Here is a 16,228-nt window from a genome sequence, read left to right as displayed (position 1 = left end):
TAATTTTCCATGATGAGGAGCAAGAGATAGCATTTATTTCTTCTCTTGAGGTGAATTAGAGATGGTGGTTAACATCCCTTCTCTCTCTAGATCATGTCATTCCCTCTTTATTATCAATTTAAAACCTTATTTTTCTTTTCAGGGTATGATTTGGCTCTCTACAATAATTATTTTTTATTATCTGTAATATAATGCTGCCTAAAAGCTCCAGAAGAAGTCAAAGACTCAATGTGCAAATAGATAGTAAGAGACAGTCCCTGCCTTGGAAGCCTTATACTCTAAATAGGAGAGGGGAATTGAGAGTAGCAGGAAAATAGGCAAGAAGAGGTGATTTACTTGTAACATGTGGCACATTAGGAGCCAGAAATAGGGGCCAGTTCTTGACTCCCAAGGCAGTAATATCTCGTGTGAGTCTTGCTGCCAGTTTCTGAGGAAGGGTCAGGTATAAGTCTGTGTGAACTCTCTATAAATCTCTATAATCTAGTATATAATTTAAACAAAAATTCTACAGTGAGTTACAGCCCCAAGGAAACAAAGAAGTCAGTCTTTTATTTGCACCATTATTAGCTTGCTGGGTTGCGACCTCTTTTCCTACGTATTGTTCTGTGGTTTTCCAATTTTAACTCATTCTGAATTCATTATTTGCTAAAATTAATACAAACATCCAAGGGCTGCATGCATAATTCCCGATTATATTTAACTCAGAGAACATAAACTGAGGAATTGTCAACTTCTGCATGAAAATGGTTCCTTTCTTTTAGGATTTGAGCCTACGTCAGCTCCAGCTCCCTCAGTGCCTGCATGGCAGGGCCGATCGATTGGTACGACCAAGCTCAGGCTGGTGGAGTTTTCAGCTTTCCTTGAACAGCAGAGGGATCCCGAATCAGTAAGTGTTGCCCTTGTGTCCGCTAATCTTCAGCTTTTCTTTGTTGCTCCCTACATTCTGAGGATGCTTTCCAGGGTTAAGCCTGATGGAATACACATGGTATTTCTGCATTCGCTACTGCTCAGTGTAATATTCCTTTTACTGTAGTACTGTGTTTTCCTTTCTTGCCCTCTTTTTGCCCATTTGCAGAAGTGAGAGGCCTCTCTGAAAGCAGGCGTGCTTTGATATGGCACCTGTCTCACTGTTGACCTAGTTTAGCAGTTGTACCAAATCACATTGTCTTTTTGGCAGTAATTCAGTACTTTACATTTAAATTAAAGCCTAATCTGTTTCCTAGCAGAAACAAAATTAAAGACGTGCATAGAAACTGTGCACATTATTTTCAGTACCTGACATTTGGGATAGCCTCTGAGTATCAGGATTATCCCTTTTGGTTCCATCTTCCCAAGCATGTACCATTTAAGTGTATCAACATTATTTTTATTTTTGATTGAGGTTATGTATCTAGATGTCCAATCATTCAGTCTTCCTTGATCTTTAATTGTGTCTTAGGGTCCAATCCAAGGTTTGGATTTTTTAGGGATTTTTTTTTTTAGGAAGCATTTGTTTTTGTTTTGCTTTTTAGTCTGCATTCTATACCTGCAAGGGTAGTTTATGAAGTTGGCTTTAATATTTCATTTAGTCCAATAAGCCTTGAACCGTGATATTAATCATCATATATTTACCAAGAACATTTGTTAGTAGCCTAGCACTCTTTCTACTGCATCACAAATAAATAAAAAGAGCTTCTTTCCGCTTGAACCTGAGAATTTTTAATGAGAGAATTTCTGAAAAGCAAATACTGTCATGAATGGGTGATACAGATGGGCCATTCTTGTTCAGATTCCTGGTAAAATACAGCAGCTTGAGGCAGAGAGAAGCTATCACTTGCTCCTTATAATGCAGCACTGGAAACCATAGCATTTATGGGCTTTGGCCAGGGGTGTTATCCAGGGAGTGTTTACCCTGCATAATGGAGATGGGAGACATAGCCCAGAAACCTTACAACAGAGGAATGCTCCTGGCGAAGAAACATCCCTATGAAAATACACCATATCTCAGCTATTCATACACTAAATATGTGGCAGCGTGTTGGTTTGCTAAATGTCACCTTTTGCCAGGTTAAATTAACTTTGAGGGAGGAAGTGTTCGGCAGCAGGTACGGTTATCTCTGTGCTTACCTGACTGTTGGATGCCGCATGGTTTCCCTGCAATCCCTCTGTCTTCCCACGGCCCTGATTCCCACACTTTCCCGGCAATCCTGCCTCTGGTGGGCTAAAGCTTCACCGTAGTGTCCTCCAGACTAATTCACAGCTGGAATGCCTTTTCCATCCCCAGCCCTGACTCAATCCAGACAGCAGCGTGTATTTCTGTTGCAGAAACACATCATCCAGGTTTTCTCGTCAGGTAGCCTTTTTGATAGGCAGCTTTTGGAGTCCTTGGCTCGCTGAACCCGTGTAACGTATCCCGCTGATCCATAGGCTCTGCCATGCCCAGATTGCCGTGTACCAGGGTGTTAGGTGTGTGCCTCGAGTTTATCGGGAAAACAGGATGCGGCCATGTAATGCTCAGCATTATGGTGCTGTATGTGAATGAACTGGCATTTCAGTGTATTATGAGTTACTATTTTGCTAGTATACTACCTAATTATCCTTTTGCTATTGGTGTTCATAATGCAAAACTATTTACAAACCCATGGGCTTATATGGTGTAGACACCTCTGTGCATTTGTGTGGCTTCACATAAAAGGGAGTGAATGAGAGATCACAACTAAATAACTTTTATGTCTTTCCCTCTAAGAAATATCTCCCTCCAGCCAAGTGTACTCTTAACAGATAACACGTGGTTGCCCGTCACACCACTGGTGTCTGCGCTGTGAAACCAGCTGAGTGACGTGAATATATTCGCAATGTGATTGACAGACCAACAATGAGAAGGTGCTGCTTTGGCAGGGAAGGAGCCGTGGGTCCCGTGCTGCCCTGGTGGCACGGCTCGGAGCCAGCTGTGCTCGCAGTGGGGGGGTGGGCGGGCGGCCTGGGGACACGTTGGGGCTCTCACTTTCCAGGCAGGTGCAGGCTCTGGGGAATGCAGCACATCCACTGGCACTGCAGAGAAAGAATGGAGGCCTGAGTGGAAATACGGTTACCCAGGATGGCCCCGTAAATACTGTAAAGCCTTTTTTGGAGTAAATTGATATTATTTGGAATTCCTGAGGGTGCAGTGAGGCCGACTGGAGCTTGTCCCAGCTTGCGAGCATACTGCTGAGAAACCCACCTTTTAAATGCAGAGCATTTATGCAGGAGGTTTGCTAGACAAGCAAGAGCGTCAAACTACCCAGACTTGTTTTTAAAAAACTGTGCTGTAACAGTGCAAAAATGAGACACGAAGAAAAGTCAATTCCTAGTCATGCATTAATCCCAATTTAGATGATTCTTTACGCCTACACTGCAAGAGCAGTGGGACAGTGTTGTGCAAGGGCTGCGTGGGGACAACCTGGAGTGTGGGGGCCAAGGGATGAGCTTCCATGGGCAGCATGTCACCACCACTGCCCAGGAAAGGGGAGTCAGGAGAAGGGGAGGCATTGTTTAGATCAAATTAAATAAATTTGATTATTTGAATCTTAAACAAGAGCATAGAAAAACAAAAAAACCCAAGACAGTGTGACTAGTTTCCAGGGCAAATGCAGAAGGACATTTGCTGCAGAGGCAGTCGTGCATGCCTGTCTGCAGGGATAGCACTGAGGGGCGCTGCCTCCTACCAGCCCTCCCCGTCTCCAATGCACAGGCTTTTCCAGCAAGCCTCAAAAGTCATTTTTGGAGGAGGCGAGAGCCAACCCCCAGCTTCATTGAAGAAAATGTGAATTCTGCCTGTGGTTTTGTACATCTTTCTTTGTGTTGGTGCTACATTTTATTGCAGATATGGTTTGCATAGCGTAGCAAGAATGGGGTTTTATTACTTTTTAATAACAAAATCAGCAAGCAAGGCAAGATGTGTATTTTGCACAACGTGCATATGAAGTCGTTTAGGCATGTGCTGTGGTTGCAGCATCTCCTGTATGCCTTTGTGCCTTTGCTGACCTCAGAAATGTATATATGTATATGCTGCTGTGTGAGAGTTCTCATGTATCTTCCGAAAAAAAGATAGTTACGTGTTCATTACACTTCTGACTTTTTACAGAAAATGACGTAATACATTATTTTGATTAGATGCATTTCCAACATTTTATTAAAACAAGATGACCCTTCCTCCCTCTCTCCCCCATCCCAAAAGCAGGTGAGAAAGCCTTATAGTAGTGGGGGAGGACAGACCAATTCCACCTTAAAATGTAACCTGGAAGGTTATTGATAAAAGTTTATTTGACGTGGCACCTGGAGCCAGGACTCGATGATCCTGAGCAGCCCCTTGCAGTCTGTATTCCTGTACAGCAATTAGAAATGTAGGTCTGTCTGCCCGAGGTGACACCCAGCAACTTCAGTGGGGCTGTGTATGGCCACAAAGGTCCACCCACAGGGAGCTCATTGTAGGAGTGGGGCCTTAAACATTGCTGGGGTTCTACCAATGGCAATTGGTGTTTAAAAGTACAAAAGCCCTGCAATGTCAGTTGTGTTAATTTAGAGTGGGCATTCTGGTGGGTCGGAAATGTGCTCTGTGGAGTCCTGTCACTTGTGGAGGGCTGTTGACTTTTTTCCCTTCCCTAGCCACAAAATTGTTCCATTTACAAAAGAAAAAAATATGGAAACAATAAGCAACCCTCGCTGTAACTCTGCATGGCAGAAGATAAGTCTGTGGGAAATAAGATGGCACAGTTACAAAATCTTGGAATACTGACTCTGCAGTTAGATGGGTAAAATTACTCCTCCTTTTACACGAAAATCAATTAGGTTTCCAAACGTCAGGCTGTACTTTCCTTTTGTGGTATTTTGTGCTCAAGTATAATTCCTAAATGGTGCATAGAAGCTGCCCTTGTGGGTCCAAGCACCAGCCTTTTAGTTACCTTTAATTATTGCCTACCCTATGTAACTGTATTCTCAACAGATTAACAAGTTTATGTACCCATCTGCTGCTTTCATGACAGGTTTTCCTTAATGGGGACTTTCCATTTTTACTGCAGTGGTTCTGTGAAAGTTCAGGACAAATGCTTAAACCAAGTAATCCCATGTTCCCTAACAAATATAAACTGAGTATGCAAGCAGATTAGAAGAGATCTAAGCAACTGACTGTTACACAGGGGCTATAAAATTGAAAGACTATAACACTGAAATTATAATAATTCTGGTTTTTTTTTATATATATATATTCAAGCTTGCTTTCCAATCAGGAAAAATACCCTGCCACCACCCAACAAAAACTCCCCTTTCTTCTCTTCCTCTTTGAGGTTTCTCACCCTTGCTGCCACATTTGTTTCGACTGTGAGAGCTTCAGACAGCTTTACATCTAAAATACCTATATAGGGCTGTAAAGAACATGGGTGATGGGTGTTTTCAGTATTAATCCACCTATCCAAACTGTCAGATTGTGTTAGGTCCAAATTTCAAAATGTATTTTAAAGTGTGGTGAAGAAATAAAATATTCTTTATGTTTTAATTCAAGTTTTATTATTGTTGTAAAAGGGCTTTGTGAGCCCAGGGAGAATTGTGCCTGAGAACGAGAAAGTGAAAGCAATTGCTCAAGGGCCATAAAAACAGCCTGCCATCATTAGCCAAATGCAGTAAAATTCAGCAAAGTTAATCAAACCACCTAAGTGATGAAAAATAAATGAGGTCTTTTCAAAAGAAGCCCTCCATCTTTGAACAATATCCATTGTTACAGGCATTGTTTATCCTTTCTGTATTCCCTGTAAAACGTATAAAAAGCAGTTCAGCATTTCAGTCATAACGAAGTTCTCGGTGTAGCGTTTTTGTGATATGAAAGGATGGGAGCGAACCACATTAGGATAAATGTCTTGGAGTAGCAGACTCAGGATTTGGGGTCGTTTTAATCTGAAATCAGACAAAGTTTAACAAAACGCAAGGGTCATTTCTTTTGCAGTGCTGGAGAGCTACGTGTTGGCCCTGGGAAGCGAATGTCATGCTCTGTAAAATGTTCATATTCAGGTGTCTGTAGTTAGAAGTGCCAAGAAACCACTTTAAGGGGGTCCAGTATTGGCGCAGGCTCCAATCTTGAAACCGCGGCATCGCAGCAGGCCTGGCTGGCGGCATTCCCGGGGGACCCCGCGGAGATGCGGCAGGAGGCCTGGGCCAGCTCCCCCAGCCCAGCTGTAGCGTCAGGACATGGGCTCTTCAAGGGAGCGCGGGTGGAGGGACCGAGCGCAGTCTGTTCCTCGCAGTCAGCCCGCACTAGGCGCTGAGGACGGGTGGGAAGACTGCGGGGGCCGGAGCGCGCTCTCGCCGCTGCCTTCACACGCGCTCTCCCGTTTCCCAAAGCCCACTGCTGCTGCCGGAAATTTCCCAGCAAATGTAAAAGCGCTGCTTTCGCGTAGCTGGGTCGGAGCGCTGCGGCAGCCATGGCAGCTCCCTCTGCCGGGCCCGCACCGCGGCCGTGCCCCAGCCCTGCCATCGCACAAAGCCCCGGCGCTGGAAATCGCTGCCGGGCATCGCACAGGGCACCGGCTCTGCCCAGGGAAATGTGAGATCGGCGAGGAGGGAAGGAGCGAGCGAGTGGGGCTGTGGGGTAGCTGGAGCGGAGCCCGGGCACACAGCTCCTGCGATGAGCCCAGGAGAGCCGTAAAATCAGGGGGGTCATCGCAGTGGGGGGCCCTCTGCCTCCCACAGCCTTGCACAGCGCTGCACTGTTCTCACGGGGAGGAGGAGTGGGGGGACGCGTGAGTTGGGCTGGCGTTGGCAGCGTGGTGGGTTGTGGCTGTGCGTCTCCCCCGCGGTGCCTGCCCTGCCTGCGTGCTGAACCCCAAGTGATGTGAAAGGACAAGGGAGCAAACCCACATTAGGATAAATGTCTTGGAGTAGCAGACTCAGGATCTGGGATCATTTTAATCTGAAATCAAAGTTTAATAAAACGCAAGGGTCATTTCTTTTACGATGCTGGAGAGCTACATGTTAGCCCTGGGAAGCGAGTGTCATGCTCTGTAAAATATTCATATTCAAGCGCCTGTAGTTAGAAGTGCTCGCGCTCGTCCCGAGGGACTTTGCACCTGGCTGTGCCTCTGCCCGGAGGTCTCCCCGTCTCGTTCCACTGCAGCTTCCCACACCCCTACACCCACCCCAAAACTGCTTAGCTGGGCTGCAAAGTCAGGCTCTCAGAAGTTGGGAAATGTCCTCGTATGTCTGCTCTACAATGCAGCAGTTAATTACATGCTCACATGTTTGTTTGTTCCTGCTTCATTCAGTGTAGATGTAGATGGCCCTTCTTTTGATAAGCAACTATTCAGTAGTTTGTTTTCTTCTGTTGTTGAAATGCGTGGCCCTGTGCCCTGCTTGCTGCGTGCTGTCTAACCTCTCCTTCAAACAGAATTAATAATTCCCTCATTTGCATTTCACAGATGTATTAGTGCAGTCATTTTTTAGATGAAGGAGCATTATTACTCACATTTGACAAACGCAAGAAGTTCAGGTGCAAAAGAATGAATGGGCCACTGATTTTGAGGGTCCCCTTTGATTTGTCATGAGCCTGATTTTGCAGAATACTTAGCATTATTGAGAGCTTCCTATTTTCAGGCATAATTTTCCCATCTGAGCACTCAGCACTTCTGGAACTGGGACCTCAGGGTCTCAAATCAGACAGGCCAGAACTGCAGGATGTGTCTTCACTGCCACAGGAAAGCTGATGAAAATGTGTGAGCACCTTGCCCAGCCAGCAAGTCCCAGTTTCACACTGGGACTCCTGTGGCAGTAGCTGGGAAGCGCTGGGCAGCACTGATGTGTCAGGGCTGGGAACCACTCTCATTCGTCACCTACCTCTCTATTTCTGCAACCATAAAGTAGCCGAAGATCTCCTTTTACTTCACATTCCAGATTCAATTCCTGAGTGGATCCAGGCAGGTGTGAACACGTGGAGGTCCCTGAAAGACTAGGTTGACCGTGCAGTTGTATCATAGCATACAAACAAAAAAAGTTCAATTAACATTTCACATGAAAGTGTTAAAAACCTTAGTAACAGGAGTTGGTACAGACTCCAATTATAGCATTAAAATGTTATAAATATAACTCCCAATCTGCTTCAGTGGAGGACAACAGCAACAGGAATGAAATACTCAGTTACTGGTGTTTTGGTAGAAATAAGAAAAACTGTTGGCAGACCAAGTGATTTTCTTGCATCGGCAGGAAATTAAAGAGTGTCAGATTTACAAGATACAGCAAGACAGCAGAGCTGAGGCTGGGCAGGGCACAGGTTAGAGCCACACACAGACTGCTGATATACTAGTGATTGTTTTTCCATCAGTCTACCCCACCTGGCTCCTTTTTCCTCCAGAAGTGCAGCTTGGACCAGTCTGTGGAGTTGCCAGGCACTTGAGCAGTGCTGGTTTCTCTCATTTTGGTGACAGTCCCACCTGCCTTCCACTCACCTGTCCCTCTGAGCTGTGGCAGGAGTCCTTGTAACCTCCAGTGCAGAATATATTCAGTGCAAAGAGAGCCGAGGGTCTGTCCCTCTGTCGGGAAGAGGGAAGACCTGCAACATGAGCCTTTTTAATGTCCTTCTTTGGGTGGTGGAGTCTCTTTGGGCACATGATCTGTTCAAGTTGCCAGCCTCTCCCCGTGGTATTTTCTCACAGGGGCTTGTTGCTGCAAGTGATAATATAGATGGCGTCACCCTCGTGGTTGTTAGGCTTGAAATTTGCAGGAACCTACAGCTGTGACGGAGCAGCCCAGCTGGTGAGGGGCTGTCATTAGGCTGTGCAGGGCAGACGAGGCAGCGGAGTGCTGCCACCTGTATCCTGCTCAACCCTCCTGTGGGTGTGCGAGGTCAGCAAGGCACCAGCTCGCTGTGCCACTGCAGGCCAGGGGTGTCTGCAGAGGAGCTTACACCGGCCGTGCCCTGCGGGGGTGACTCCCAGGCGTGTGAGCGTGGTTTGGGGGGAGTTCAGTCACAGCTGTGCCTCTGGGTGCAACGGGAGGGTGCAGCGCCCTTGCAGTCAGGGTGCTGTGCCCACGAGCGAGGTCATTTAACAGCTGGACCTGATGAACTGAAACATCTTTTCCAACCTAAATGATTCTATGATCCTCTGATTGTATCCCCAGAGAAGCACCTGCCAAGGGCCCTCTCTCAGGCCGCTTGCCTTCCATTTTGCTCCGCATCCCTGTCACCCAGCCTCGGCAGGGCCTGGGGAGCTGCTCGCCCCCACGTGCTGCTCAGCATGGCGTTGTAGGGTCGTGCAGCCCCGGTGGACAGGAGCAGTGACAGAGCAGGTACCCCAGCAGATCGGCATGCCCAGCTCACCTGCACTGGGAGCTTGAGAGGGTTAGCTTCACTGCCATCTGTATCTTGGACGCTACTGTTTAATTAAAAACTTGGTCCTATACAGGCTTGTCAAGGCTTGGCTTTAGCTCCACAGGTATGGGAAAGCATGGGGATGTGACAGAGAGAGCTGTAGCAACTTGCAAACATGCGTTTCATGGACCAGAAAGGCTTTGCCTTAGAATACAAGTGCAAAATTGGTGAGGAGAGGTTACAAATATATATGCTGGCTGATAAAACAAATGTAGGTGGTTTGTCTTTGTTCTGCACTAGCTTAAATGCTTGCATCCCCTGCCATTGGCAATTTGTCTTGGTTCTTCTAAATTCCTAAGTGGATTATAATTTTTCTCGTGGTATTATTTGACAACAGTCATATTTCATGGCTTTACTGCATTCTTTGGATAGTTAAAATTTTCTTAAGAAAACGAACTCAGTAAGAGGCGGCCATCTCCAGGGCATGTCATGTAATGCAGATGCTTCAGACATAGCCGAAGATGTTCTTTGTATTTTCATATAGTTTTTATTCTCAGAAAATACAGGATTTGACCTATGATGGTTACAGCATCTAAAGCACATTATTACCCCAATGCCAGATGAAAATCCTTTAAATGTTGTCACATGGGTAAATTCCTCAGCATCTAATATACTTCAATGGCTCTGGAATACTTAGTCTAAAATAACAGTGAATTCTCAATATAATGAGCATGTTTGTAAGCTGTTCAGACACTAATGGGCTCAAAAATACAGGCATAAAATTTAGGTTCTTTGCTTTCATCTACACATAAATTCCTGTCATGCAGTATGTTTGTATAAAAATGATAGGGATCAGTTCAGTATCCATTTACCCTCCTGCTCCGAGTATTATATTGTTTGTTAGTTTGTAGAAATATGCCATATCTAATTAGGTTAGTAATGATTGTACTTAGCATAGGAATTGCAGCAACATAAGGAGAAAATAATCACATATTGCAATATCAAAATAAACATTTCGGTCCTAAGAATGTTGTCAGGTGATGTCATACCATCTGTCCTACTGTACCCCCTCGGAAATTTTGCTGCAGCAGCATCTGGTACTTTGGCAAGCTCTGCAGACAACTGTGGTAGCTTTACAGCTGCCTTTAACTTTGCTTTTATATTTAAACAGTATTGAGACTTGATGCTCTGTGGTCCTATAAATGTCTTTGATTTTACTAATGTTTGGATACTGAGCATTTTGTATTTTTTCCTGGTTTGCAGAACAAGGCACAGTGTTTGAATTGCCTTGGGAATTTGCAGTGGCCAAACTGTAAAATACAGCTCTCCCTTCCTCCTTCCCTCCACAGCCACTTTTGAGCCTGGGAGAGAGACACCCTTTTGGGAAGGTCACTTTCCTGGGTGCAGGAGAACCTGGCAGTTCCCAGGTATATGGGGCACTGATACGTTGTACTGAGATCGAAGTTTTTCACTAGGCAGCAAGATACATCAGAAATGTTCAGCATGACTTTTAGTTATTTGCTTAGTGCTACAAGACAAATATGTGATGATGTTGTCAAAAAAACAGAAGTCAGAGCCATGGTACTTTCTCGTGTTCCTTGGCATTTTTTGGTTTTGTTTCGTTTGTCACATTGAAACGTCTCCTTAGTCCACTTGTGCCACTGCTGAGTAACATGCTAAATCTGACCGTGGACGGTGTTATGGTAGGCACTCCTGGTTGCCAACCAGTACAGATTTCCTGTATCATGCGTGAATGACCAGTGTGCAAGCTAAACCAGTGCTGGGCGAGGGCTAGCTGGCACACGTTCCTGGGCACACTCACTCCTGCATGCATGCATTCAGCTCTCCGTCGCCCATTTATTTCTCTGCCATGCCTGTTTTCATCTTCAAGGTAGAAGCAATTTCTTTGGATCAGCTCTGCCCCTTTTGGACTCCACATGCACTAACTAAAGTCTGGCCAAGATTTCCACGCGTGCACGGGAAAAGCTGAGATAGCATTGTTTTGAAAGAAAGCTGCAAGGAAAATCTGTGAAACCGGTGCTCTCAGGCTTGGACTTGTTTGTGCAAACACCTTAATAAGTGTTACACTTTCCTTTTTCCTTCCGCAAAAATAAAAAAGTAATACAACCCTGTGAAAAGCACAGACGGTATCTCATTTTTGGCCCCATACACAGATGAGTGTTCTCTGATTCTAAATTCAGATTTCACTGTGCTAGATGATTTTTAAATAGATTTCAATTTAATTTCGTAAGTGCAGAAATCTAGCCAGTCCATTTCCTTTTCCCCAGAGTTTTGGACATCTGCTAGGGAAGACACTGCTTACACCAAAGGAAGGCTCTGAGTGGCTGTCCAATTAATTTAGATTTGTCATTTCAATTTGTTCATTCGGCAGGTATATTGTAAACAAAATACCTTAAATGAGGTCTGCTTTGGGCTTTTAAATATTTTATTTGTGCTTAGCTTTTGGGAATTGCCCCTTATATACAGCATCTGTTCAATATGACAGGGGTTCCTAGTGTTTGTTGACTGCGTATCAGCTTTCCTTCAGTAGAGTTAGAAAAATGTTTTGTGATCTGTATGGTTAAACCCGCCAATGTTTAATCCTGCCGCTCTCAAGCTCCTTCACTCTGCCTGCGTGACACTGAGCTGCTGGCTGACTGGCGGAAGGTCTTTGGGGTTCATCCTCCTGCTTTCATTTCAGGTGCTGAAAGGTGCTGTCATCTGGGAGAAATGGCAGCCCCTAAAAGGCTGTGTTGGCCTCAGTAGGGGACTTCTCTGGGCCAAGGATTTCCCCCAGGCAGGAAGGGGGTTCCCATGATTATAATGAGGTGCAATGGGATGAAGTTAAGAAACAGGAAATTGAAGCTGAATGTGTTTTGGCAGAGATGGTCGTCTATAGAGCTAGTTCTCGAGGGAAGTGGGAAAAGTTTGGCCCTTTAATATTAAATGGGTCAAAATACTGGAGGACATACAACGAGGACCACTTCTATAGTAACAGCAGCACAGAGTAACTGGCCTTCTTGTTGTCATTCTGGAGTTAGAAGAACATCCCTTCCGTCTCTTTTGGTTGAGTGGCATTAGCATGTGCTGTAGACAGAGGTTTGGGGTTTTTTGAATAGACAGGCAGGAGGTGTGTATGTGTGGGCTCTGTGGCGCTAGTAGAAGTGCAGGCTCGGAGGACATGGACATTAAAATGCATGGTTTAAAGAGGCAGAAGGAGGCTTTCCTCGTGAGTGTATTCATCTTACTATGCTCTGCAAAGGGCTCTATCACTGCTGCCGCTGGGTCTTCCAGTATAAATTACTCCCTTGAAGATGACCACGTTTTGTAGTTTGCAGTAGGGACACAGGTTTTTTTGATGTTGACCCTTGTTCATAGGGGGCTACAACATAATCACTGAAGTTGTTCATGGAAATCATGCTGCAGAAAATCATAGTCCCAGGAGTAATGTGCAAGTCATTTAATCCATCAAAGCGCGCTACCCTCCGCAGGAGCACATGCAGACCCATGCCGCGATAAACCTCTGTTTTGTACAGCACTGATTTTCCTGTTTCTTTCTTGCAGTACAATAAACACCTCTTCGTACACATTGGACACGCTAACCATTCTTACAGTGACCCGTTGCTTGAATCGGTGGACATTCGTCAGATTTATGACAAATTTCCTGAAAAGAAGGGCGGTCTAAAGGAACTGTTTGGGAAGGGGCCCCAAAATGCTTTCTTCCTCGTAAAATTCTGGGTGAGTAAGACATGATGTGGAGAACCTCTCTTGCAATAAGGCTTGTGTTTAGTATTTAGCACCCTTCGGGGCGCTTGTGGAAATGTCTTCTGTTGTCATGTGAAAGTGCAAAGCTGTATATCCTTCAGGTAGGACGCTGGCCCAGAGCCACTCTTGTTGACAGCCCCACCAGAAGTCTGTGTTGCAGACGAGATGCAAAGGCAGATGCGTGCCTCAACTGTGCTTGACACAGCTGCTGGGCAGGAGCACACAGGTAACGGAGCCCTGGTTCGGACGTGGGGAACTGCCATCTAGTGGTCCGAGAAGCTGCAGGGGAAGCTGCAGGGATGGGGAACGCGCTTCAGCGTTTCCTATGTTAACTCTTGCCGATTGCAAAAGTCAGAGTAGCAGTCCTGCCATCGTCCACACGCAGACAGGGCCAAGCAGGGTTTGAACTGAGTGTGCAGCAGGACGACTGTGAGCCTGGGAGGGTGCCAGGGGTTTTCCTAAACGTTTTTTCGTTGCTAGAGCACATGTGCTTTCCCCTTGCCTTTCTGTTAGTCAGCCATGGGACTCTGCTCCAGAAGTTGTTTATACCAGTGGTGAGCAAGAGTGAAAAAAGAATTTGAATGGAAGGCTGAGATGTTGTGTATTGATCTAGTTATGATAAATTTCAGTGGTAGATCAGATTTTTCTTACTGTATTCACAAAATTTCATGTTAGCGATGCTAAAGGTTTGTCCAAAAGGATTGTCAAATCTCCAGGTTGGAGCTTATTGCTTATACTAAAGCTTTTTCTACTCTTCAACTTTTTGGGGTATTTTTTTGTGGTATACTCCTTTCCATAGCAACAGTTACCACCTAAACATTTGAATTTGTCTTTTAAAACCTCAGTGAAAGGGGCATATTTAGGTTTTAATTACAGGGTGGACAGGTTTAGGCTGAAACCAGAAAAGGTTGATCCGGAATCACTGCTTATGATGAGATTTCCTGGTGTTTAGTGCTTTCTGTGTGACCTGAAACACACTCCACCTTGTACATACCCCAGACTTCGTACCTTGCCAAGGGTTTCTGTGGCACCAGATTTGGAACCAGAAACTAGGAATGAGGGAGACTCTCTTTTCTCAAATCTGGGTGTAGAAGGGATAAACCACTGAGCAGAACCTGTTCTGAACTTCAAAAGAAATCCATTGAGGAACTCATGGGGCTTAAAAACTGGGCATGGGAGCTGTAGACCAAGCATTTGAGGGCTGGCTGAGCGATGAGGCCGGGAACAGGAGGCAGCAGAGAACTGGAAGCTGAAACACAGCAGGGACAAGGAGCCTGGAAAAGGCAGGTGAGAATGTCGGGTCAAAAAGAGGGAGGCAGTGGGAAGAGGGAGCATTTGAGATAAGGAGCCTGCAGGGAAACATAGGGATGAAGGCATACGGCAGAAACAGGTATGTGAAAGGTTGGGAACAGGCCAAGGAGAAGGGCAGAAGAAATCTGGCTGCAGAGGAATAGAGCTTGGAGGTTAAGGGTCTGTAACCACTAAATACATTTCCTTGCAAAACCTGGGCTTAAACTGAGGACCATCAGCTCACCAGGTCACTTTGCATAACAAATACTTGCGAAACCCACTGGCAAAAATGCCTGTCACCTCACTTGCCTGTTCTCAGTTCCCAGAGAGCATGACAAGCCTCAGACTTTATATTAGATGTGGCAGCAGCAGAGGTTTGTGATAGAGTCATTGATGTATTGTATGTTCTGCTTTTTCTCAATGTGGAAACTGATTTTCAGGCATGCTGAATGGTCAGAGATATATCTAAAGCCATTAGAGATCTTCTTTGAATCATTGAGGTCTGTGTGGTACTCATGGCATCGAAAATTCAGGTGCCAGCCTTCTCTGCTTGATCTCCTACAGGCAGCGCACACCTTTAACGCTCTTGCCTCAGTTCCCCATCTGTAATTTGGGGGTGATAACGTCCCTTCAGGTCAGATGGTCACTGAGAAGTCAAACTCACAGCTGTTTATAAAGACTCAAGATAATGCCGTGAAGAAAACCTTTATAAAATTAATAATTCTGTGTTCAGCACAGGTTTTGAGTAATGTGCAGGAAATAGGGACTGGGCCACACTGAATAATGAAGACAAGGAAATATTGTATAGATGCTGAGAGGGCGAGCATGCACTCGTGTAGCTAAAGGCTGTATCATGATGCAGTTCAGCAGTCAGGATGTGCAGGCAACTTCAATCCAACATCTCCTAACCTCACTGTGCCTTCCAACATAATGGTCTTTTAATACAATTTTGTGTTGTATTAACGTAAGAGATTAAAAACCGTACAGTGCTAACATCCTTCTGAGTTATACATTAAAATGTGGTGAGAATGCCTTTCTGAGCTGTGACCTTAAAACAGGCCAGTGGATTTTCTCTCTGATTGAGGCAGAGGGAAGGTGTCAGGGGCAGTGTTTGGGTGCAGCAAGAGTCACGATAAACTTTCTAGGAATAAACTTCACACCGGTGCTCCCCATCTAGAAATATGTCGAGGAAAACCAGAAGATTGCTGTGTAATTAGTCATGAGAATTAGATCCTAAACAGTCAGCTCACTGTCCTTCATTTCTTTCACCCCAGTAGGGCATTTCTTCAGAAAAAAGGACGCTGTTCCCATTTTTATGGGGAGTGCTGAGAAACTGTTCTGAACAGTCATATATTACCAGTGTAATGCTGGCGAAGGTTGCTGACAACGTTTTTTGACCCTATTAGTAACTTCAGGTTTATTAATATGAAAATAGATTTTTATGTTCTCATCCTTTTCTTGTGAATTAAGATTCACTTCTGAATCAGCATCCACTCTCTCCTTATCATGCGCTAGCTCTTCCTACTCTGAAAGTTTAACTTCTCCCGGGTTCTGTTCATGTTGTGTGGTTACCGCTGACTCACAGTGCGCTCTCTCGCTCTTTATTTAACCATTTCCCCTTTCCCACCCTTCCTGTTCTCTTCTCCCTTCATTATCATTAAACCATCGATAGTTTGCTCGGCGCTGTAAGCTGGTGGATCCTAGCATCGGTGTCCAGGCACAACCTGCATTTGGTGGAATTTGATTGTAACGTGAGTAAAAGAGGAACATGAATTTGTGTAGTGAAAGTAGGTACAGGTGAGAAAGCACTGTCAGGAGAATCAACAAAAGAAAATGAGAGACTATGAATGAAAGAAGTCAAGGGAA

General features: G+C 45.1%; 1 protein-coding gene across 8 annotated transcripts in view; it reads left to right on the top strand.

The window, feature by feature from the left end:
* The window catches only part of TEAD1 (TEA domain transcription factor 1), a 162,011-nt gene that overhangs the window by 130,325 nt on the left and 15,458 nt on the right, over window positions 1-16,228 (top strand). For all 8 annotated transcript variants that reach the window (XM_080404775.1, XM_080404780.1, XM_080404774.1 and 5 more), the window contains 2 exons: window positions 762-886; window positions 12,872-13,045. In XM_080404775.1, the coding sequence (XP_080260901.1) occupies window positions 762-886; window positions 12,872-13,045 (299 nt within the window). The remainder of the gene's footprint in view (window positions 1-761; window positions 887-12,871; window positions 13,046-16,228) is intronic.

Source organism: Falco punctatus (assembly GCF_963210335.1).
Source record: "Falco punctatus genome assembly, chromosome: 10".
NCBI lineage: Eukaryota > Metazoa > Chordata > Aves > Falconiformes > Falconidae > Falco > Falco punctatus.
This window is presented reverse-complemented; position numbering and strand designations above follow the sequence as displayed.